The 25,466-nt window shown below is 44.5% G+C and overlaps 1 protein-coding gene across 4 annotated transcripts; it reads right to left on the bottom strand.

The window, feature by feature from the left end:
* Window positions 1–3,104: 3,104 nt before the first annotated feature.
* Window positions 3,105–25,425, bottom strand: LSM12 (LSM12 homolog). Of its 4 annotated transcripts, none has more exons than XM_008520584.2 (6): window positions 25,168–25,425; window positions 22,593–22,857; window positions 20,642–20,775; window positions 7,085–7,194; window positions 5,551–5,677; window positions 3,105–4,767 (listed from the first exon to the last, which is right to left on the bottom strand). In XM_008520584.2, the coding sequence occupies exons 2-6, from the start codon at window positions 22,714–22,716 to the stop codon at window positions 4,675–4,677; spliced, it is 588 nt and encodes a 195-aa protein (XP_008518806.1). In that variant the 5' UTR covers window positions 22,717–22,857; window positions 25,168–25,425; the 3' UTR covers window positions 3,105–4,674. The 4 variants fall into 4 exon arrangements, with proteins under 4 accessions (XP_008518806.1, XP_070416490.1, XP_070416493.1 ...); XM_070560389.1 differs by having other exon boundaries at window positions 24,815–25,375; XM_070560392.1 differs by lacking the exon at window positions 20,642–20,775 and having other exon boundaries at window positions 22,633–22,857; window positions 25,168–25,307.
* Between the last annotated feature and the right edge of the window lie 41 nt (window positions 25,426–25,466).

Raw genomic sequence — 25,466 nt, 5'->3', positions numbered from 1 at the left:
TAGTTCTAAGTCCTTTTAGTTCTTCTATGTGAACCACCACCACAGCATGGCAACTGACGGATGGATGGTGTGGTTATGCAACCAGGACACAAATTGGGGCTGTCAGGGTGAGAGCACAGAACTTTAACCATTAGACCATCAGGGCTGGCCCAAGAGAACAGATTATTTTTTTTTTTTTGAGGAAGATTAGCCCTGAGCTCACTGCTGCTCTTTTTGCTGAGGAAGACTGGCCCTGAGCTAACAACCATGCCCACCTTCCCCTACTTTGTATGTGGGACGCCTGCCACAGCATGGCTTGCCAAGTGGTGCCATGTCCACACCCGGTATCCGAACCGGCGAACCCTGGGCCACCGAAGCAGAACGTTTGCACTTAACTGCTGCGCCACCGGGCTGGCCCCAAGAGAACAGATTTTGACACACACATTCTTAGCTTCAAAAACATTACGGGGGGGGCTGGCCCCGTGGCCGAGTGGTTAAGTTCGCGCACTCCGCTGCAGGCGACCCAGTGTTTCGTTGGTTCGAATCCTGGGTGCGGACATGACACTTCTCATCAAACCACGCTGAGGCAGCGTCCCACATGCCACAACTAGAAGGACCCACAACGAAGAATATACAACTATGTACCGGGGGGCTTTGGGGAGAAAAAGGAAAAAATAAAATCTTTAAAAAAAAAAAAAAAATTACAGAGGGGCCAGCCCAGTGGTGCAGCAGTTAAGTGCTCATGTTCCGCTCTGGCAGCCCAGGGTTGGCCAGTTCGGATCCTGGGTGCAGACATGGCACCACCTGGCAAGCCATGCTGTGGTAGCTGTCCCATAAATAAAGTAGAGAAAGATAGGCACGGATGTTAGCTCAGGGCCAGTCTTCCTCAGCAAAAACGAGGAGGACTGGCGGCGGATGTTAGCTCAGGGCTAATCTTCCTCAAAAAAACAAACAAACAAAAAGCGTTACAGAGCCTTTACCCTGAATCAGAGATTCCCAGTCTGGAGCCCCTAAACTAACAGTGAAGTGCTTGAGCAATTTTCAAGTTTTCAAAACACCAAAGAGAAATCAGTATGAGCAGCTCAGACTTAAAGACACTAGACTCAGGATCAGCTCAGTGTGGTAAGGCTGTTTATACCACACCGACTGGATGCTCTCAATAGCAGTAAACCCAAAGGCGTGTGCAGTGGTGGGGAGGTAATCTGGTGCTGGGTATAGAGGTGTGTGTATATTTGGTGAGGAAGGAGAATGCCTTAAAGCCAAGGAGACACTGCTAAACTACCTGCACATATTTCATCATAGATGCAAGCCCTCTGTGCTACACGCAACAGTTTAACGTTCTTTCAATCTAGGCAGCAATTTCTGCAATTCTCACCAGTCTTCTCTGTGTTCCATCCTAAGCCTGGCAAAGGCAAGTGAACAGTACACATGCCATCAGTTTGGAACATCACAGAGAAGTATTTAGAGACCATGCGTGGATAAGGCATAGAGTTTTGTTCCAGCTCTGCTAACACCCTATAAAATGAGTGGTTTTCAAATTATAAACAAAGAAATTCCTCAGGGACTCCAGGGAAGAGATGGGTGAGATTTGTGAGAGACTACGAGGGCAGGGCTCTCACCCATTACCCCTGCCCGAATGTTTTACACATTAGCCTCACTTAAAATGCCATCTAAACAAAGACTTCTAAAACAAAGGCAGAGCCTCTAGAAATCATCTAATCCAATCTCATCTCTAGATTTAACCATCCTAGGAGCAAGCCAACATCTACATTAACATTCACAGAGTGCCTTCTAAGCATCAGGCATTTTCAATATCTTTGTTTGTGTTGTTCCTGTTTTTTGCTGAAGAAGGTTCACCCTGAGCTAACATCCGTGCCTATCTTCCTCTATTTTGTATGTGGGTCGCTGCCACAGCCGGGGCACTGACAAGTGGTGTAGGTCTGCACCCATGAACCAACCAGGCCACTAATGCAGAGCACACAGAACTTAATCACTAGGCTATAGGGCCAGCCCTTAAATATCTTATTTAACCCTTCACACCAATTCTAGATGAGTTCCTTGTTTACAACTGGGGAAACTAAGGCTTGGGCAGGTGAAATGACTTACCCACAGTCACAAAGTGAGGAAATGGAGGTGTCAGATTAGAACCCAAATACTTCTGTCTCCAAAGCCCTTGTTCTTTCTTCTACACCTCACTACCTATCTTTCCCACCATACTAACTCCACCTCTTGAACTGCTTAAAGTTCCCCCATATTATTTCATAAACTAAAACTCAAGAGTCAAAAGTGCTTTCAGGGCCGGCCCAGTGGCGCAGCAGTTAAGTTCGCACGTTCCGCTTTGGTGGCCCAGGGTTCACCAGTTCGGATACCAGGTGCGGACATGGCACCCCTTGGGAAGCCATGCTGTGGCAGGCATCCCACATACAAAGTAGAGGAAGATGGGCAGGGATGTTAGCTCAGGGCCAGTCTTCCTTAGCAAAAAGAGGAAGATTGGCAGCAGTTAGCTCAGGGCTAATCTTCCTCAAAAAAAAAACACCACTTTCTACCAGAAACAGTTGGTACCCGCTGTCTCCCATTCACATACCTAGAGAATAATGGGAAGGAAGTGATGACGCAGGACATGTGACAAAGAACTTCTTTCTGGGATTGCTATTTCCCACTAATCACCTTCACTCCTTCAATTGCATTTCTTAGGTTCTCTAGTTCTTGCAAGGTCTCTCCTCTTCTTCCTCTTTTACCTTCTCCAGAAGTCTACACTTCCATGCAGCCTAAATCAAAGGCTTGGTACTTTAAGTCAGGTTCTGGCCAATGGGAGGTGGATGTGAAAGTTTACTTTCCAGTATTTTCTCATTTTTCCTCCAAACAGTCCCGTAACAAATGGTCTCATATATGTACCCAACCCCTTTATTCCTCTACTCCACTTACACATAACTCCCAACCCTGGATCCTCTTCTTAAACTACACGCTTTGCATTCTATTTCTGGATGAGTTCTCAGGCGGTGAAAGGAGAGAGGGTAAAGAGAAGGAAGCAGAGAATCTAAAGGGAAAGGTCAAACCAAACACACATACCCTCAGAGGCCCCTCCCTCCAGGGCCTCTAAAGCACGCACAAACCCGAGACATGAGTGATGGTTAAAAAAATTTGGGTTTTATTGTTTTTGCTAAACAATACTAAAAAAAAATTTCATTTTGAAGGCAAGGCTTGAATTATTTAATTTTGATCCATTTATTTAATTAAAAAAAAAAGGAAGGGGAAAGAGATCATGGCCAAAAAATAGTAGTTAACCCCCACCCCACCCCCGAAGCTCTAGCCAGTCACATGAGCATCACCCAGGTCCCACTCGGTGCCTGATATTCAGATAGTGGCACACTCTGCCCCACTGGACCGCCGTAAAGGCACAGGGGCAACTGGCGCCAGTCTTAGCTCTCAGCAGGTTAGTCAAACCAGACAAACTGGTGGGCTAAAGTCCAGAAATTCTTTCCAGGTTTTCTGCCCATCGGCTGAGCACATACAAACTGTCTTAAGCTTGTAATATTTAGGGGGGTGGGGAAGGGCATAAGAGCATGAGGTTGGCAGGAAACTACAGGTCACCCAAGCTTTCTCCTGGGCTAGTGGCTCTGGATACAGACTTAAAGAGAGGTTGGGATAGGTGGACTCCAGGTTTCTTACGAAAGAAAATCATCCCTCAAGGAGGAGCTGAGATGTGCCATGCAAAATACTTCTTCCTGCAGAGGGCACACGAGAAAGGGCAGCTGATTCTCCCATCGCGGAGACAGGAGAGAGATGCGGACGTTCTTCTAGTACCGTGAAGTAAGACAAAAGGCAGAAGGAGAATCCTGAGGTTTTGGCCAAATGTGAGACTGGTACACACACAGTTAAAGACTAAAACGCCATCAGGAACCCTCAAAGCCGAATCTCATCTGCATACACTGGCTCTAGGAAATGCTGCAGGAGATTCGTCCTGTGAACTAAGTCAAGTCAGTTGCCTGGCTATGGGTGGTGGGGAAGGCAATATATTTTTATTGTCAGAGGAATGAGGTGGGAAGAGTGGCCATGATCTAGTAAAAAGAGACCTGCAAGAAGCAGAAAATATTTAGAGAACATTTTAATATATATTTTCATATATATATTTAAAGTTAAGAAAAATAAAACTAATTCAAGCCATGCCCTGTGCAAAAAAAGAAAAAAAAAAAGAAAAAAAAGAAAAATTTAAAGTGAGACTTCTGTCGGCTGCTCTAGTCTCAACTTAAGTATCACAGTCAGCTTGTTACTTTTATTTTGGAAGAGAAGATGTAAAAGTTTCTTTCAGTCACTCAGAAGGCAAGTATAGCCACTTATAAAAACAGAATGGCAAGGACAGACTAGGAAAGGAAAGTCAGAGGTGAAAGGGCAGAGCAGGAAAGGAATTTTCAAAAATAAAATTAACAAGGTGACTGTCCCAGAAGGGGGCTGTGAAAAGGACATGGTGGACCAAAGTCTGTTAGTCAAGTAATGATTCAACTTTTAAATTATTCTCTTGTTCTTTTTTGTTGGGTGTTTTGTTTGTTCAAGTCTAAGATTTGGAAACGCTGACCCTTTGTTAACAAGAGCCAACAGGAAATATAGGATCCCTTCCCTCCCCCGGCCTGCCTCCGCTGAAGCCACCACCATCGCCTCCTTGGCTGGATGCTGGAAGAGTCCTCCGTGTATGTGGACTCAGGATGACAGGGCAGCTTCCTTCTGTGGTTGTTGGGCTTGTGAACGCTGCAGTATCTTTTGGCTTTCCACGTCTCTAAAATGTTTTTCAACCTGAAAGAAACCAGTCAGTCTAGGTCAGAAGAGGAGATGGGCACATAAGGCCTCCCAAATAGTTCACTCCAGACTTCGACATCCCATCCCAGTTGTCCAGCTTGTGGGCTATTCAGGCACTTTTGCCCTTGTTGTCTCTAGGCCTTCACAGCCACAAGGTAGGTGGGGGCCTCTTGTGTCAGTCACATTTTTTGCAGCTTCAGCTAAGATTGGCTAAAAGAAGGTAAATCGATAATCTAAAAGAGAATATGAAGGGAGATTATTATGACTCAAACTCCCTCTTCACACAAGTGCAGAATAAAAAGCTGGTGGGGAATTACAATCTTAAACTTTTTACATCCACAATATTGGTCTCTCAACGCTCAGTTTGTTTCTACAAATGCTGCAACTCAATCTAGAAAGTCAGATGACATATGCAGGGTCAGAGGCAACTGATTTATACCAACCAGCCCTTCCTGAGAACCCAGCCTGGGATGAGAGGAACTGCTCAGGCCCAATACCTGGGAATAGTCTGGCTAATTCCAAAAAGCCACACTGCAGAGGACATGGGGTTGACCACTTGCTTTATTCCACGCTGCCCAGTGGTTCTGCCCCCATAGAAGTGTCTAAGCCACAGCTTCAGAGCACCACAGTACAGGGAGGCAGGGTGGTTAGGCAGGGCTGCTCGCAGGCCGGCTGTGTCAGAGGAGGCAGGGATTGCAGCACAACGTCCTGCCCTGATGCTGGAGGGGCGAAGGCCGAGAAACATCCTTTCCCTGAAAGTTTCATGGCTCCTTTACTTACTATTTTGCGTACATGGCTCAGTGCACTCCCCTCTTTGCCTTTACAGTTTTCCACTTGATATGGGGGTGTAATAACAACTTCTTCCATGACTACGATGTTTTTTTCTTGCCATTTACAGTCTTTAATGCTGGAAAGAGAAGAGAACAGGTGAAAATTACCTCTTGTGGGCATCCCACACCTCCTGCCTGATGAATAAACAACTCCAGAAAGCTGATCCCAAGTTCCCTGTTCACCACTAAGCCAACAACTAGATGCCTGCAGCCCATAGGAAAGAGTAGCCAAGAAACATTTCCTGGGCACCACTGGCTGGGAAAAGCAATGAAACCAACGCATATTTATTTTGAGGGCCCAGAAGAATTACTCCTAAGTATTAGGAACCTGGAAAACCATAGAAAATTTGATGGCAGCCTCAGAAATCCAAACCAAATTGAGTTACAAATAAATAGCTAGGCTCAGGCCACTAGATTCAACCTAAGTAGCAGCCTAGGGCAGACGCTGGCAAACTTTTCTATAAAGAGTCACATAACAAATATTCCAGGCTTTGTGGGCCATACAATCTCTGTCACTACTCTACTGAACTCTGCCGCTGTACCATAAAAGCAGCCACCGATGATATGTAAACAAATGAGATTTGGCCCACTGGTTATGGTTTGCCAACAACTGGCCTAGGGACAAACGGCACGTTTAGGAAGACAGAAGAACAAATTCCCCATCTTGTGATCTGTACTCTGCCCCCACCATGCAAAATGGAAGCTGCTCCTCAAACTGGCCCCTCTCAATTATCAGACAGCTGGGCACTTGCCAGACCGGGAAAACCCATTCCAGTTCACACTTGGGGACACCCAGAGCAGCTGATACTACTAAGAGAGCTCCTGCACATACCTGTAAATGTTCAGATACTCACACCATGGCCTCAAACAGCTCTGATGCCAGCTGCCATCTGTACACCAGACCCAGGTGGTTAAATAGGGTAACAGAAGGCAGCGGGGGGGGGGGGGGGAGGGGAGAGTCAAATGTTTCAGTTTTCAGCAGCTAGGGAAGCTAGTGGAGAGTCAAATGACTTCTGCTGTGACAAAATGTCTTTTAGGAGGTGGTAATAAGGTGGCCTTCTGCTCTCTCTAACTCTCTATGTTCACCCAATGTACAACTGAGAAAAGTGAGATAGATATAACTTTCCCTTAATAAAACTGCATCAGCTTTTAGAGAAAGGTACAAGATCAAAATAATAACAGAGAAAGAAATCACTAATTCTAAGTTATGGAATACTAGGCCTGGAAGTGACCCTTAGGGATAATCTAACCCAAAACTAAGTTTTACAGAGGAAAAAACTGAAGCTCAGAGAGGACAACTTGTCCATGATTACACTATTCTTCTGTATGGAAAGGTGACAAGCACCCACATCCCTGGACACCGAGGTATTGCCAACACACTACCCAGCTTCCCTGGTGACTTTCAGAAACATAATTACCACCAGACAGCACAACGAGGCATCATCACCCGCCAGAGAAGGGACCCCTATGCTCCCCCAACTCACGTCTTGTGTATGGTCTGGAAGAGCTGCTGGCCCTCTAGGGAGACACCAGCGCTGATTGCATAGGCCTGGCTCAGCTTCTCCTCCTTCTCTGTCCGTGCTTTGCTGGCAAGCTAGGGTAGGGGAGAGGAAAGAGACTCAGAAAAGCACTCACCTTCATTCTTCCCAACAGTCAGGACCTAAGTTGAGGAAAGGAGGCCAGAAAAGACTGGTTTGGGTAGATTCAGTTTTCTCAGAGATCAAAAGTGAAACAAACGAAAACACACACAATATACCTGAAAAGTTACTGCTATTCCTGGCAAACATTCCTACCTATTGAGTGCCTACCATGTGCCATTCAGTGTGCTAAGCTAGAGATACAGCACTGAAGGGGGAGGGGAGACAGACAACAAAAAAAAACAAGACAACTTCTAGGAAGAAAAGAGAGCAGGGCAATGGCACAGAGGTACAGAATGTGACAGGGGAACTAACTGATGGGAAGTGATGGTTAGAGATAAAAGGTAATACATACTTCTTTTTTAAAGATTGGCACCTGAGCTAACATCTGTTGCCAATCTTTTATTTTTTCCCTTCTTCTTCTCCCCAAAGCCCCCCGGTATATCACTGTATCTTCTAGTTGTGAGTGCCTCTAGTTGTGCTATGTGAGATGCAACCTTAGCATGGCCCACGAGCAGTGCCATATCCGTGCCCAGGATCCGAACTGGAAAAACCCCCGGCCGCCTAAGCAGAGCGTGCGAACTTAACCACTCGGCCACAGGGCCGGCCCCCACACATTTCTATGAAAGGAGAGAATTAAGAATTTTTATCAGCTACTGTGCTAGAGCCTCAGGTTTAGAAATTAACGTCTACCACACCTTCATAGACCAGAATTTGAGGTTCTGAAGACTCTACCTCTCTAGTATCATTATCTGTGTTCAGATGGGGGCCAAAACTCAAGTAAACCTAACATAGATTAGGTTCAACCAAGTTGAAGATGTCCACCTTCAACTTGAGCTCTAGTTATCCTGCTCTTTGCAAAAAGGAATGGTCTGCAATCTACCTCATGTCTGTTCCTTAACTGCCCTCTAGTGGAACAATCACAAACTGATCCAAAAAAATTCTAGGAAAATCTAGCAGTCTACTAAAATCTAGTAAATCCCTCCCAACAGGGGTGGCTACCCTGTCAATCACTATTGCCCTTCTAATACATTTCTGGTCCCCATCCCAGACTTGGTTGTAAGACAAAACAAGTATGCTGGACAAGATGGTTAAAAAAGGGGCAGATAACACATCTGAAAGTCAAACAAATAATTTGGAGATTTTCAGACCCATGAACACAAACATCTTACTATACGGATGCTGCAGCATACCAAAGACATATGCACAAACACACACACAAGAACACACAATCTGTCGCCAAACACCAGCTCCTTAAATACAAAGAGAGATCATACCTCCAACACATTCCCAAAGTACCTAGATGCTTGGAATTCCTAAACATTTATATCCTGCTTTAACAGTGCCCTCTCAAACCGTAAACCAAATACAGTTCCACAGGGGAAAAAGTAAGCAAAGTGTCTAATTGTTGGTAAAGTGAAGCACTTTATTAAGGCATAGGTTTGACTATGAAGGAGAAAAGGAGGCCTTCGACTTGGTTATAGGGAACTGGGAAGTCTCATCCTTGCCTCTGAGTTTTAAAGACTGTGGGAGGGAGGACAGGGTGTGAGCAGAGAAGAGCTAGCTCATACACACAGTTATTTCAGTCTCCCTAAGTGAAAAAGGGAATAAAGGCCAAAACTCTGCAGCGATTTAAAGCCAGAGCACCTTTTTCACAAGGTCCCTGGGACATGCAGAGAGACAGATTCAACAGCAGTCAATAAATAACCTTTCAAACCTGGTCCTGCCATTCTGGCTCCAACAGGCGACAACTTTCCAGAGAAACAAATGACAGGGCTGACAGCATTCCCCCGAGCACTGGCAATCTCACCCGCAGCAAGAAAGCCTCGTGGCTTGAAAGCACTCAGTTCCTATGGAAAGAGAACTGCTGGTGGTGTATTTTAAGCAGCAACAAGCAAAGCTTACTCAGTCACTGAGAAAACCTTGGTAACAAGGAGTTTCCTTGAGCCTCACTTTCCCAACAACCCTGTAGAAAGTCTGAAGTCTCCAGGCAAAGAAGGGAAAACTGGAGGGCAGAAGAGCTGCCTTGGATAAACCAAGCGCCTCCAGAGCTTCTGGGAAGCAGCTAGTGGTCAGGCTGATGTTTACCCCATGAGCAACGAGGAGGGTCTCACTTTGAGGTCTTTTCAAAACTGTTTATCCCTGAAAACCAAAACCATCTCCCAATGTTGGGTCAGACAAAGCCGCTTCTATAAAGCTTGTGTTAACTAGACAGTTTGGGTTCTCAGAGTAAAATATCCTTGTCATCTACATAGTAGGTTAAAATCATAACATGAACCCATTTAGTAAGAGAGGAGTTGGCTCAGGGAAACCAGGCAATCACACCGAATGTTTAAGAATGGATTGAGAAATTAAGCAAGAAGCGGGAGCGGGGCTGGGGGGGGGGCCACTGGGAGAGCGGCCACTTTTGAATTTTTGCCAAAGGCAAAATATATAGGGATATAAATCTCAGCCAGAAGTGATTAGTTTGGACGGCCTAAGTAACAGCAACACAATGGTCACAGAACACAATGATTTCAAAATAAAGCCCTAACATCCCGCCCAAAATATCAGTTGTACAATCTCTTCTAAAGCTCTGAAAGGAAAGAAGAATGGACTAGATGAGTCTCCATTTCAGCTCATAGTGCAAACAGAGCCCAACTGCTAAATGATATAAGGGAGAGCCTCGGAAAAGTCAGCAGAAGTAAGTGTAAGCTGGCTGTACTTCAATTCGCCCTAATATCCTCAACTACTCTACTGATAGCTGCAACTGTGCTTTGGGGGTCTGGACCCACCGCAAACCCTGAAAACTTCAGCTGTCAGTTTACAGATTGTACTTTCATGGCGATATGAAAAATGCTTAAATCTGATATTCACCCACAGAGATCTGCTTTCACCAGGAAGTTGTACAAAGGGATAAATTTCTCCCACAGAGGGCCTCATCAATTAGGCATGAGGAAGATTACCCTCGCAAAAAGGATCTTAACTGTTTCTTCTCAAAATTGGAGGTGAGAGGGAAAGGGAGATGACCCTGCTCTTTTTCAGGCATGTTCCTGAATACTCATGAAAAATGTGGATAGGCTTCCTTTTGCAAAGTGACTATCACTCTACCCTCAAGTTAGCTGTTACACAGATCTAAATTTCCCCACATCACAGTTTTGTAAACTAATGCATATCTATAAACGGTCCAGTTATTCCAAGTTAGTAAGTTTACGGTTATTGTCAAAACACCAGAGGGAACCAATAAAACGCCCTCAGCAGAGAAGGTGCAGGGTGTGCCTTTTAAGCTTGGGAGGATCATCAGGATTTCAATTTTCTAAATTCATTGACTATCACCATATACTACATCTATTTTCAACGCAAGCATGTTAGCTGTTGGCCTCTCTTCCAATAAAAACTGGAACACTAACTGCTTAGAATCCCAAAGATTAAAGGCATCAACTTCAAGAACACACTGGTTTCGGGCAAACCGAGAAGCACAAATCTACAAATATTTGATACTAATGTACATGTGACAATTAAAATGACTGCACAAGACAACCTGTGCTTCCCTGCCTCTCCTTTGATTTTGTATGATTCCCAGTGAAAACAGTTATTCTTCGTCTACTAACCAGTACTTCCTCCTGTGGCCATTTTATATATAGAACCTTGATGCGGGCACTGGAGAAAAGTGCATGAACTTGATACCAAAGCATATCAATATTAAAAGGCTTCTAGTCATGCCTGCTGCTGGGTAACCCCTGAGTGAGTGAATTAATGAACACCAACAGAAAGTATCTCTTCCTGCACTCAGTGACACAAAAAAGCAGCAGCAGCCACAACAAAATTCAAGCAATATGCATTTAATCTTGTTATTTAGTCCAGCTGGGCCATCTTACTTCCACACACCCAGACCGTGAAAGCGCAGGTGCTGTGGGGAATCCGGAGGGATTCCTACCGCAAGTATTTAACAGGCTGTGACAGCTGATACAACAAGGGAAGGAGAGTCCAGAGAAGAACCTGCTGGAGGTGACCTACTGACTCCAATGAGCCACTCTCAGTTCGTCCTCTCTGTGTTTGGGCCTTCCAACCAGTTGCCCTCACAGAGGGGTTACGCAGCACCACAGCTGCTGCCCCAACACTGCTGGTGCTGCCTGCAAGGCCTGACGGAGGCTGAGGGATGGCAGAACAGGGCAGCCAAGAACAACTGTCACCCTGAAAGCCCATGCTTGCTCCTGCTGTTTCAATTCTGGAGCACGCTCTTGGAAAGCCCTCATCCTTAGCCAGCAACAAGCAGGCTCTCAAAATTATTTCTTTCAACCCGAAGTCTTCCTGTTCCCTAGCTGAAAGCTCCTGTTTGAAAGTTTCTAATAAAATACTGTTGTTTACAATCTCGGATAGTTGGGAACTCAACAAATAAGAGTATCCCACTTGAAGCCGTGTCCTAGAATACATAACAATTAAGACACTGAATAAAACAGGGGAATGGTAGAGCCAACAAAGCCTGGCAGTGAACCTAAAATTCTAAGAGCTAACTTGTTGTTGAGAGCTTACTCCATGCTAGGCACCGAGCTAACATACTTTACATGTATTAAACATTTAATCCAAACAACGATCCTATGAGATAGGGACTAAAATTACTCCTCCTTTAATAGACAGAGAAACTAAGGCACAGCTGTTAAGAAACTTACCCAAGTTCACTAAGCCATAAGCAGGAGAGTCTGGATTTGAACCCAGACAGGCTGACTCCAGAGCTGTGTTCTTAACCGTGTACTACACTCAAACAGATGCACCTAACAAATAAGTCTAAATTACTGTTGAAAGTATAGTTACAAATTTGAATGCAAAAGAAAATATTTTTTAAAAAGGAAACTACTTTAAGACTCAGCGGCCACCTTCTTTTTTGATCAATGAACTCTGGCATTTCCATCAATGTCCCTAATACAGAACCCAATTGTCTGCCTTTCAGTGAGAGGCCTCTCTTTTCTGAAAAGGGTCCCAGTCTCACTCTAAACCTCAAGAACATCCTTTACTTCTTTTGTTAAAGGTAATTCACAGGAATGCTTTTATGAGAACAGATCCTGTATAAGAAAGCAATTCAGGCCAATAAGGATAGGTATTCCCTGGACCATCATTTTCTGATGTGCCAAGACTAGAGAAGGTAAGTCAAGGAAGTCTCCTGCACCTGAACGTTAAGATATGCTGAGTGCTTTGAGCTACGATGAAAAACACCCTGCAAATCCAGGGGCCATAGTGCCACCTCAGTCTCTAGGCCTTGACACAATACTTGTTAAACCATCATACTGCTGCCATACAATGCAGACCAGCCCCAAGTCATAGCCAGCACACACTACCGGGAAAGTTTTCTCTCTTACTTGGTTTAAAACAAAAACTAGTTGTCAGCAAAGTCAACAGTTTTTCTAAGTTATCTGAAATTGTATCACCAAACATTATTTACAGCTATAACAGATAACTAAACCTCCTGGACAACAAGAGTTAATTTCTTAGTCCTAAGACCCTGAAACGATTACTGCTGTGGAACCTCCACATGGCTCTGCAAGTGAGAAAACTGGCCGGGATGTAAACTGAAATTTGAGCTCAACAACCTATCTCTGAGAGTGCATGCTCTAACTGGCCATTTCATGCACGGCCATGAGGATTAAGGGAGATACGGTGGGTGAAAGAACTAGGGGAGCTGTAAAGCAGTGTACAAATATTAACCGTTAAATTATTACTATTATTATAACATCATTAGTATTAGCACAGAGAAGGTGGCTTGTGGGTCATTTCAGAAAAATCCATGTAATCCAACCTTCCTTAGCCAATGAACTCAGTGCTCCCTCCCTTCTGGTATCTGTAAGAGCTGCTAGAGGCTTAAGTCCTAAACAGAGTATCCTCCAAAATATAACTGGAATAATAAGTTAAAAAATGCCTTTAACTTTTTGCACCAAAATGGGGACTCCATTTATGGAATAAAAAGTTGATTTTATTCAGTGATAGTGAAAGAACCGTGCACTGTTGTTTCCTGGGCTTTGAAAAGAGCAAAGAAAGCAAAGTAAAACAGAAGAGCCATCTCCTTATCCCCAAAAAAGAGATTCCAACCCGCGCCTACCACTCACTCAATGCACGAACCTAAGCAAGATGCATAACCCGTCCTGAGCCTCAGTCCATTCGTCTGGGGCCCCTCCTGAAGGGCTACTATTGGAACATCAATTCTGGCACTTAACTAGTCCCTTTCCTCCCTTCTGAGAACTAACGACCTCCAGTTTAGCTCACTGACAGGGCAGCAAACGTTTCTAAATTGCAGAGATGGACCAACTGAGCACCTTCCAAATCAGCTTGATTCTACTTAACTTCCTTCCTTTTACCTAGTTAATTACCGTTTATTCTTCAAGACTACTCCATTGTTACATCTGAAAAGCCATCCCTAAAATGTTCACTCTCTAAGCCAAGGGTTGGCCAACTATACAGCCTGTAGGCCAAATTCAGCCAACCACCCATTTTACTTAAGTTTTACTGGAATGACCATGCCCATCTGTTCATATATCTTCTATGGCTCCTTCTGCTACGAAGGCAATTGAGTAGTTGTGACAGAGAACGTACAGCCCACGAAGCCTAAAACATTTACTATCAGGCCCTTTACCGAACAAGTTGGCTGCCCCTTGCTCTGTGCTATCCTAGCAGCTTGCTCACACTTCCAATTAACACTGACCCTGCTATATGTTAATCACTAAGTTCACTGCTGCTGTCCCTCGCCACGCCCAACAAACAAGAGGTTCTTGAAGGCAAAAGCAGTGTCTTAATCATCCTGACATTCCCAGCACCTGGGAGGGAGGGCCGAGGGAGAGGATAGGTGGATAAAAGGAAGAGAAACCTAGACAATCAGAGATTCATAGAACAGTTACCAGAGGATAAGTGACTAACACAGGGTCACACAATTCATTAGCAGCCCAGCTGTAAAAAGAACCCAGTTCTTCAAACTCCCCACATTCTACACACCATCCTGTTAGCTTTTGCCATAGTGTGCAGATCCTTTAATTTTCTAGTTCAGGTACAATCTGCTTCACTTTCCAGGGTAGTTTCTGGTATTTACCTAAGCTAGTCTCAAAACTCCAATGCTAGAACTTGACTGTACCACTTGCTTTTTTTGTGCCCCCCAAGCCTGTTCTCTGCCAGGAAAATTAAACCAGTTAGAGTGCCCCTTTCTTAACACTGAAAGAGTTACCACCACTGACCCACCAGTAAAGTCCTTATTTTGAATCATCTCCATGTCAAAAAGGTAGAATGCAGAGGCAGCTGCAACAACACACCCACGGTACAATTCTGCCAGTCACTTGAGCTCAACAATTTGTCCTTTCAGGTGGACAGCGATTCTCCCCACACCCCCATGACGTCAAGAAAGCCCCCATCTGAACCAAATCCTAGACCTCATGAAGGCCCCAGTGAGTCAGCTGGCTGCCATGCACTATAGCCTGAAATGAGTCATGAGCCCTAGCCTGGAGCACTGCACCCCCCACTATGGCTCTGTCAGGTTGACTTCAAAGTTTGAATGCCGCTGAATATGACCTCCGACAAAAGCCTAGTGATTTTTCTAAAATGGCAGTCAATCACTACCTCTGACTTCATCTGACACCACTCACTACTTAACACGCCCCCTATCACTCAGCAGTGATGGACTCTTCCTCTTCACCCCCTACTTGCATCTTCATGACACTTCTGTGAGGAAACAGCTGTCTGCTCATAGCCAGATGCAAAACTTACTGGTGGACTAACCTGGGACTGTGGCCTTGACAACATATTCCAATCAAGTGACCCAAAAGGTTATATATATATATATAGCTTGTAGAAGTCAGAAAAATTTTATCTGACAGAAAAGTCTTGCTTTCCCTAGACAAGTAGTTGTTTCCTTTCCCACATTTACACATAATACGAACATCCTCTACCTCCTACCAGTATACAGATACCCAAACACAGGGTGGCCAAGTCATGATTCTACTTGGTGATAATTCCATACCTCAACACATTAGGGTCAAGATATGGTCAGGGCCTGGCTAACAGCATAGGTCCATGAACATAGGCCACAATGCAACAACTATCAACTAATCCAGGAATTTAATCATACTTTAGGATTAACCCTCAAAGCACCAGAAAGTCATAAGGTTATGCTAAATCCTAGCTTTGAAAGTGGTAGAACTCAAAACAAAAATCAAGTCAATTCTTCCCTCAGGGTAACATCATACCTAAAGGTAAGTACTGATGTCAGTTTCTTTTAAAAGTGAACTTTGCGACTCTTCCATTTTCTCAGCCTTACCAGGTCCTTCTACTCCCTGATCAATCTCCAAATACCATTTTTATCCAAAGGCTGCCAACTTATTCTTCATTACCAGGGACTGATGATAAACTCTGAATCTTTTCTTTCTAGTTCCGTGTGATCACTCACTGCTTGTTAGTAAGGTATAAATGGGTCATAAATGGATAAAAGCAGCTGACAAATTAGTCAGTCGTCTGACAAGGGAGGTGGACACCTTATCTGTGGATTTCAATTTTCTATGTTTTGTCCCTTTTCCTGCTTCCCCTCACAACACACAAATATCTCCTCCAGAAAGTCTTCTTCAACTCTGCAAAGTGATGACTTACATCTCATTCAATGCACTCGATGCATTTATCTAAGCAAATGAATACATACAGTTGCCTTGGCTGTTGTCAGTGAGTTTTTTCCTAAGAGTCTCAGAGGTTGAAAAGCACAGCCTCCTAGGTTCTGTTACTGTTCACTCTAACCTCCAACACTCAGGCAAATGTCCACTTAACTATGTCATTTGATAACACTGCCCTGGAAATTCAAGTTCACTCTGGTCACCAACAAGAGGTCTCTTAAAACATCATTATTTAATTTTAAGATATTACATACTAATGTATCCAATACAATTTTGACTTTCCCCAATCTTGGGTTGGCAAGTTGTGATATCTGAATGAATGTCAGCTCCAATGCTAGGGAGGACTGACATAGTAATAGTAGTGTCAGTGTTTGTGGCTGTCTTCCCTTTGTCAGACTCCCCCTCTCCTCTATCTTGCCCCTATCCCATAATTCAGGGAACATCAGTTGGCTACAAACAGCTAATGCAGGAGAACAGAACTAACATTTGCCAACTCTAGCCAACTTGACCTAATCCTAACAATTCTGAGATAGATATTAAGATTATCCCATTTTTACAGTGAGGAAACTGATGCTGAGTAAGGTTAAGAGGCAGAGAAGTGATTTTGAAGACTTATCTGCTCAGTTCCTATATTCTTTCTACTAGACCACACTGCTCCTGACCACACAACACAGACGTTTCTCTTTACTTAGAAACTATTTAGGATTATAGATATTTGGGTACTCATTTCATTTCACCCAACTACTCTATAAGCTCCCTGGGCTAAGCACACAGTAGTAGAAAAAACATGGGATTTTGCCATCAAAATATCAGACCTGAGTTCAAATCTAAGCCCTATCACTTACTAGTTGTATGACTTTAAGCTAGTGACTCATCCTCTCTGAGCCTCAGTTTATTCTTCTGTAAGATGGTGATGGTAACCCACACCATCAAAACTGTTGTTGAGATTCAATGAGATGTCTACCAACCGCTACTTCAGAGGGAGGCACGTAAAAATAGTAGTTCCTACACTATTTGATACCTGTTTTCTCATCAGTTAAACTAAAAATAAAATATACTCTAACGATCACACAGAATGATTGTGAGGATGACATGAGATGTGTCAAAGCTCTTTGTAAACTGTAAAGCACTAGAAAAATGTAAGCTATGGTCCTCAGCAGAACTTACCACAATGTCTTGCACAAAATAGATTTTCAGTAAATGTTTGATAAGTGCTACATAAAAAAACCTTGTTAATGTTGACATGTCCCAAATCATCTAAGAGCACTACTAACCCATGGGCAATCTTCATCCCCAGAGAACAAGATCTAGAGTCAATTCAAAGGAACTTGTTAAGAAACACCTTCCTTCACCCTAGCACGTGGACCCGAGGGCTCTCATCCTCAAGCAATATTAAAGCCTTCCTCATAAGAGAATAAATTAATGAGCCACATGGTGAATAATCTGAACCTCACTTATGACTAGCTCTGGTGTGCTTTTGTACTTTTATTTAAATGTTTCTGTCTTCAGGAAATTCGGAACACTTCTACAGGGTACAACGTTAATGTGGAGAAGTTAAAATGATATTCAAAACTTCCACCTTCTGCAATCCCACTGTCCTTTTCCAAGCTTCCTCTTACATCCCACTGCTGTAGATAGACAGGATTTCTTAGCCTGCAGTAAGCTGTCAGTAGAACACAAAACAGGCTCATCTCCAAGAACTGCTAGTTCATACTTTCTCTACTTGGGCTGGAATTAAGTATTTCCTTTAAAAAGCCTTCTCTTCCATTTCCTCCTGGGTTGGAGTAAACAAATATCCAGTTTATATGAAGAGGTTTAATTAAACAGAGCACTTACTATGTCAGCAAGACGAGCCAACATGTGACAGTATCTTCCACTGGAAGTGGAGTACAGACGTAGTGCTCCCCTAGTCTGCAAGCATCAACAGTTTTCTTCTAGGGATCTCAGAGCACTTCAGTTCCCTTCTAACATGCTTAAACAATCCTCCATCTTAAAAAAATCCAAGTCCATGCACTTAAGTGAGATGAACTTCTCATGTCATTCAAGCAACGTGTAAACAGCAGCCCAGATTGGCTGTTTTCAGTAAGAGCCCAGGAGGCTCTTCTAACTCTAAGTGAATCCAAGGAGGAATCACAAAGCATCCTCCAAGGGTGGTTTCAAGGGAAAAGCCAGTACAGCTTACTCATAAACATCTCTACAAACGGAAGAAGGAATAAATGAAATCCAAAGATAGCCCTCCAACCTAATTTTAGTTTTTAGTTTCTGACTCCTCTTCCAGAAAACCTTTTTCAAGACTTGGCAAGCAGGCCACAAAGTAAGAAAAGTAAAGATTTCTGGTATTCCCCAACCTATTACTTCCTGCTGCTTTCTTGAAAGAGTGGGTAAACAATTAGTTTACAACAATGCTAGTAAACAACTAAAACTGACCAGCAGAAAGCAAAATCCTAAAGGCAAAGATAATCCGCAAACTAAACCACCAAGAAACTAGTTCTATTTGAGATTAACTATAAGAGAATTGCTTCTTGGGGCTGGCCCCGTGGCCGAGTGGTTAAGTTCGCGCGCTCTGCTGCAGGCAGCCCAGTGTTTCCTTGGTTCGAATCCTGGGCGCGGACATGGCACTGCTCATCAGACCACGCTGAGGCAGCATCCCACATGCCACAGCTAGAAGAACCCACAACGAAGAATATACAACTATGTACCGGGGGGCTTTGGGGAGAAAAAGGAAATAATAAAATCTTAAAAAAAAAAAAAAAGAGAATTGCTTCTGAACAGCTCCCACTTAACAGCCCCACCCATTCACTCCAAGCCCTCTCAGATAAATGGTGGCACTTGTTGGTCACAAGAGCAGAAACTTAGTATCTTTTAAATTTAAGAAAATCATCCCAGGGCCGGCCCCGTGGCTGAGTGGTTAAGTTCGCACGCTCTGCTTTAGCGGCCCACGGTTTCACCAGTTCGGATCCTGAGCGCAGACATGGCACCGCTCATCAGACCATGCTGAGGCGGCGTCCCACATGCCACAACTAGAAGGACCTACAACTAAAATAGACAACTATGTATGGGGGGCTTTGGGGAGAAAAAGCAGAAAAAAAAAAGATTGGCAACAGTTGTTAGCGCAGGTGCCAATCTTCAAAAAAAAAAAATCCCTCTTTCAGATGATCTTTCCTCTACTACTCACTGACAGTCCAGTTATTTAGTGACAGACTTCTCACACCCTACAAACACCAAATGATAATTTACAGCCTAGTTTTCTCCTCAATAAACTATTTCACTTGAATCTTTTAAAATCTCTTCAGCTAACAGAAGATCACCCAAAGAGCTCCTATACTCCAGCAGGAGGTATCTTACTAAGCCAGAGTTTCAAAAGCCTATTGGCTTCCAAGAATGGGATGTTCTGTATGCAACAGCCTTTAGTATGAAACCAAGACCCTTCTGAATCTGTCCTCAGCAATCACTGGAAAACGTGTAGCATTTCCTTGGAATATGGAAAGAAGGCAGCTCCAGATCTGAGGTAACTACACTCTGCTAGCCTCAGTTACCCTCTATTGTTTCAGCTGCCTGAGTGTTTCCTTGCTTTGCTGAACTGTAGTGAACACACTACATTCCCAAGAGAGGCAAGAGAATATACCTTATTACAAGACTCCTCTAGAGGGAAAAACTTCCACCACACTAATTCAAGAGACTTAAGGAAAGCAACTGCTACTAAAATCAAAGGCCTAACAAATATTTATTTGTTGCAAGCCTCTTTACATTCAGTGATGAAGAAAGCAGGTATGGTTCCCATCCTCAGAGAACAAAGTTTGGTGAGAAAGAAAAGTAAATAAATGACATACAATTACAATTACAAAAAGGCTACGAACAGGGTAACCTTAGGTCCCAATTTGCCCAGGACACACACATCTATAGATCTATACTTGTCCCAGTGTAAAACAAGAACACCCACCCTGTACTTTCAAAAACCTCCCAGGTTGGACTACAAATGATATGTCATCTTAGCTCTGAAGGATAAAGTACTAGGAGAGCGAATAATGGGGGCAAATTACTTCAGCCTGGGTAATCAGAGAAGATTTCTTGGAAGAAGTGCCATTTAACTAAGTCCTGATGAATGAGGCTCCAGCCGTTCTGGAAGGAAGAATGTTCCAAGTATAGGGGACAGCAATGGTTACAATGGGGCTCGGGGTATTATTATTACTGACCAACATGAACACTGGCTGATAGAACTGAAAAATGAAAACAGTGATGGGGGAATCCCAAACATCAATTTGTACATTCAAGATTAAAATACCCTAACCCTTGAATTTTGATAGACCTCAAAATTCAAACTTAAATACAAAAATGAAGCCCCAAGGCAGTGGTTCTCAAATTTTTGTAGGTCATGAATTCCTGAGAATCTGAAAAATACTCCATATCTTCACCCAGGAAACACATACGTTCATGTGTGCGCACACACACACTTTCAGGAGGTTCAGAGGCAACACCCCTACCCAAACCCACCAACACCAGAAGTTCATGCATAGATGTCAGATGTTTTTTTAAAAAGCCCTCTTTCACAAAGGACAAAAGCAAGCTCTCAACTCTGGGCATTATGATGTGTCTTAAAATCTTCTGAAGCTATCCAGGAATAAAGAGAAAAACTAAACTGATATATTTTTTAAAAGATATCAGAACAAGCAATTATAAGTCAATGAAAAAATGAAAAACAAACAATGGACAATGTATGTATTACCAAGCAAGAGTCAATGAGACTCAATTTTCCCACCATTTCAGAGAGCCAGAACTGCCCTCAAGTCCTTACCTTACTAACATTGAGTGAAGCTAGGGGAGGAGGGGTTTCTGTTCGGTCATTAATTATTTCCACTTCTGAAACATACTGTAAGTTTATGAGCAAGATGTCTGCGTGGTTGGGCTTTCCACTGGAAGAGGGACATTCTGGTGAGAAAATAAAGTTAAGGAAATAGGGGCAAGCACAGCACTGACACATCCTGAAAGGGGCATGGAAAACACAAATCACACAAGGCTTGTGTAAAAGGTGTGCCACGAGCAAGAGACACGGAGCCTCACAAGAACCACAGCTCTCCTCAGGAAATTTCTGCCTGTCACCTTCCTCCCGCTCAACCCCATAACCAAAAGATCTCAAGCTCTTCAAAGCCAAATACGATCCAAAAGTGGAAGCCTCAAAAGGGTTTCTGTCACCTTCTCTCTACCGGCTTTACGGAGAGGAATAACGCAGTTTTAACGCCGTATGTATGCTGTTCGTCTTGAACCTAATGAACCACACAGGAGAGGCACTTTCTGTTCTTGCCATAATACTACCTATATCTAAAGAGTGCTCTTTTCACTTTTTCAGATTTGAGATTTCCCATTTTGCACAGGAGAAAACTACAATACCAGAAAGTGAAAATACAGTACTCATTCGAGGTGACCCAGCTAGTGAACCCATTTATTCATTCATTCATTCACTCATTCTCCAACCATTTATCAAGAGCATACTGTATGCCAATTAAAAGTAAAGCAATTCCTCATTCCAAAACCCTTCCACATAAACTACTAATGTGTAACGTCTTATTTGGTTCAGGTATGAATTCTTGTATTTAAAAAAAAAAAGCAAATAGTCTTGCTGTAATTAGTCTCGAGGACATCTTCCTAATAAGCTAGAAACCCAGTAGTGGTTAAATGAATTAAGATACTTGCCACTCAAATGCAGCAGACTCAGTAGGAAACTTTTCCTTTTGAAAGAAGCCATAAAGGATTACTGTTCAAAAAAAAATCCAAATAAATCCACCTGTGGCTCAAATAAAAGGGGAAGGGGTAGCACATTTATCACAACCAGGAAGTATTTTGTTTCCAAGATTGAGTTTCCTGGAGTAATTCCGAAATCACTTCCACTCCAAAGAAGCAGGCCAGCTTTTCCATTCTGTTTAACGTTGCCAACTTCAAAAGGGAGGATACCACCATGAAAAAGTCAGGACTCCATGTGCAGGGCTGAGCAAGAGAAGATAACTTACTCTTTCACCTGTAACCCACGCATCCCTACATAAGCCCCTGAAAAACATGGTCTTTCCCCTGGACCAGGTTTCCAATGCAAACATCCCCAAAACAGCAATTTTCAAACGGCTGAGAAACCCAAAATTCAACACTCGCCGTCCCCAATGGCACCACGCATACACACGCACCAGCAAAACAAGCCCCTATGCCCAGTTCAGAGACAAACTCTGTCCTGCAGTTACTTTCCCCCAAAACAAGCGAGGCCCATTTGGTCACCATCCCGCTGCCCTTCCTTGGACCAAATCCCATCAGGAGACACCCCCTTGTAAACTCCACACCCCGGCCCTACTAGCAGTTCCTTACTCTACACACCCCCTCCTCACATGATTTTACCCGCCCCCCTTCCATCCGGGCTCCAATCCACCAGCCCCCTCCCACGACCACCCCCTCTGCTCATCACTGTGTCCCCTCTCCTATCTTTCCTCCCGAAAGGCCATCCGCGTGTCAAGCCCCCCTCCACCCACCGACCCTCGCTCGAGGCCCAGCTCCCACAAGGGATGGGAGACAAGATCCCCAAAGGGGACCGAGGGACCGCGAGAGGGGGAGGGGAACTCAAGGGCCGTGCGCATGCGCTCGGGGCGCCGCGGTAGCCGGTCGCCCCTAGGCCCGGAGAGGGCCCCAGCTGCCGCCGCCGTCCCCCACCCCCCCACCACCACACAGACACGCCGGCCCGGCCTCGGGCTCCGCGCAGGGAAGGATACTTAAAGCCAGCATTTTGGACTGGTAGTCGAAGGCTACCACCTCGCCCTGCAGCCGCTGCTCCTGGCACGTCCGGCACGACACCTGGCTCCCAACGCTGAAGTACTCGCCCGGAGGAGCCGCCATCTTGGGAGAGCAGCCGCGGCCGGCGGCGGCGGCGGCAGCAGCGGGCGAAAGCCGGGCCCCCAGTGAGCGCCGCGCCGCGACGCACGGGGCGTGCTGACGTCACACGCCAGGGCGTGGCCTGGTGCTGGGTGGGGCGGGAGCCTAGGTGGAAGAGGAAATAAACGGGAATCTGAATAATTGTGTTTGTGCAGCTGCGCCCGCATGGTAAAGTGCTTGCAGGGGTCCATTTTAGAAGTTAAAGATAAATGACCCACGTGGAATGGAAAGGGAAAGGAGGAGGGAGCTGCAGTCTCCATTACGTTGCACACCTTGACACAAGAGTTTAATGAATGAACTCTGTATTTTACATATGAGGAATCCGAGGCCCAGAGGACTTAATGAAACTTCCTCAAAATGATTGTACTTAGTTACAAAGTGGTAATGGAAAGAATATTGGCTATAGAATTGGCTAAACCGGAATCGGAATTCCAGGTCTCCCACTTACTAAGTTATATGACCTTGAGCAAATTACTAAACCTGCTCCTGTTTCTTTATGCCTTCTGTATTATCACTTATTGAGCATCCGACAACCCTTTGAGGTAAGAATCAATACCCTCATTTTACAGGTGAAGAAATTAAGTCTTAGACTAAACTTGTCTAGGGTCGCACAACTAGCAAGGATTCAGTCTACCTGTCTCCAAAGACAGTGCTACTTACTGCTATACTATATTAGATAATACCTCATAGAGTAGTTAGGAGGTTAAGAGAGATATATGTACAAATGCCTGGCATGTGGTAGATCTAATAAATGGTAATTCCTCCATGATCACCCATCACCCTTGGAACTCAAGATGCTTTCCCATCTCCCCTCTTGCCCTCTCCCCTAGAAAACCAGTCAAAGGGCAGAAGTGAGGAGCAGTGGTAGTGACAAAGGGGGCTTTGGGGTAGGAGTTTGGGGCTTCCCCATTAATGTTTGTAGTCTGATATACAAAGTAGTTTTCTTAACCTGTAAGTACTGTGCAGATACATTTTCAAGCCCTACCATTACCAATTGCCACCCCTAACCCACCTACCCCCTTAGTATAGAAAGTCTGGAGTCTCAGGTATGAGTCACAACAAGTTGACCTTCCTCTAGTCCAGATGGAGGCAAAGGGCCAGCCCTGGCACTACTTAACCTGAACAAAGTTCAGAAGTGTTTCCTTGCCCCGCAAGAGACATCAACTTCCTAATGTTGGGCGTATATTAGTACAATCATTGTAATAGAAATAAACACACTGCCCCCTTATACTTGTGTCTCTTCAGAGAACCTTCCTGTCCAGCCCCCATAACAAGTCATATGTAACTGCCACTCCACTTTTTATATGACGTCGTGATTATAGGTTTTCACATATGACTGCCAGGCACTAGTAGGAAAGGCTTCCCTGAAGAAGTGAAAAATCTGAGACCTGAAGGACCTGCAAGGTATGGCCATGCTTTAGGCAGAGGGAACTCCATGTGCCAGAACCGCTAAGAAGAGAGAGCATGGTGATTTCAAGGAACATGAAGTAACTCACAAATATTATGAAAAGAAGTGTGGGGACAGCCTGGTAAAGGTTGTCTGGCTAGAGACAGAGGAAACTTTCCAGGACTTAGAAAATTTAGCCTTTCTCTTTGGGTCAACTGAAAAACATTTAGCTGGCCAGGCCCAGTGGCCTAGTGACTAAGTTCAGTGCAGTCTGCTTCAGAGGTCCGGGTTCAGTTCCCAGGCACAGACCTACACCCCTCTGTTAGCAGCCATGCTGTGGCAGTGGCCCACATACTAAAAAATAGAGGAAGATTGGCACAGATGGTAGTTCAGGGCAAATCTTCCTCAGCAAAAAAAATAATTAATTAATTAAATTAAAAAATAGCAAGGGAAGGAAATGAGATTCATATCCAGCTTCCCTTCTCCAGAGCTTTTTAATTAGTAAAATTAATCTCTTTCCAAGAAGAGCCCAGATTTACATTCTTATTTTCATCCACCCATCAGAAAACTCTCCAAGAACAAAGTTGCTTGAGGTAGGAAGGAACTGAGGAGCCCGCTTCAACAGTCTCCTCCCCACCCCACCTCTGCCTCTAGGCAGGACTTCACCTAGAATACCTGAGATTTCTATTTTGTGTGTGTTCCTCCAGATGATTATTCCAAATTTTGTCGTGGGTGTGTGCTCTCCTCTTCCCATATGTAGCCAGTTACTATCTCATGGTTTATCAACCCAACGGGGTTTTGGAAGGCAAGAAGACGGAAGTGAGAGGCGGAGGGAGGTTGGGCAAGGCAAGCTTAGAACTGGAAGTGTAACTTAGACTGTGCTATGTGTAAGAATTGGCAAGTCTTTAGGGAAGGCTTATCTGTCAGCCTCCAAATCAATAGTGGATGAATTCGGGCGAGAGAGTCTCGGGCTGCGGGAGGACTGATTAGCTGTATGTGCAAATTAAGAGTCCCGCTGCAGCACCAACCGGGGAGGCCTGGTTCCCTGGAGAAGGGAGTGTCGGTAGCCCTCTCTCCAAGAGATCTCAGAACATCTGCGGAGGGTAGCGGGACTGGAGAAGAGAGGTCTGGTCTGGAAGGAATCCTGGCCCTGGAGATTACACATCCATCTTCGCAGCAGCAAAGCAGGGACCCTAGACGCGCCGCCGATCCGCAAGTTAGCCCGTCCCTTGACCCGGAACAGCAGCGGGAGTCGCCTCTACGCAGGATGCCCACGTGCCGGCAACAGCGGCCACGTGGGGCTCTGTGGAAACGCCTTCGCAAACGT

The sequence above is a fragment of the Equus przewalskii genome, chromosome 10, assembly GCF_037783145.1.
Source record: "Equus przewalskii isolate Varuska chromosome 10, EquPr2, whole genome shotgun sequence".
Classification (NCBI taxonomy): domain Eukaryota; kingdom Metazoa; phylum Chordata; class Mammalia; order Perissodactyla; family Equidae; genus Equus; species Equus przewalskii.
Note: the sequence above shows the minus strand (reverse complement) of the source record. Positions and strands in the feature narration are given on the sequence as shown.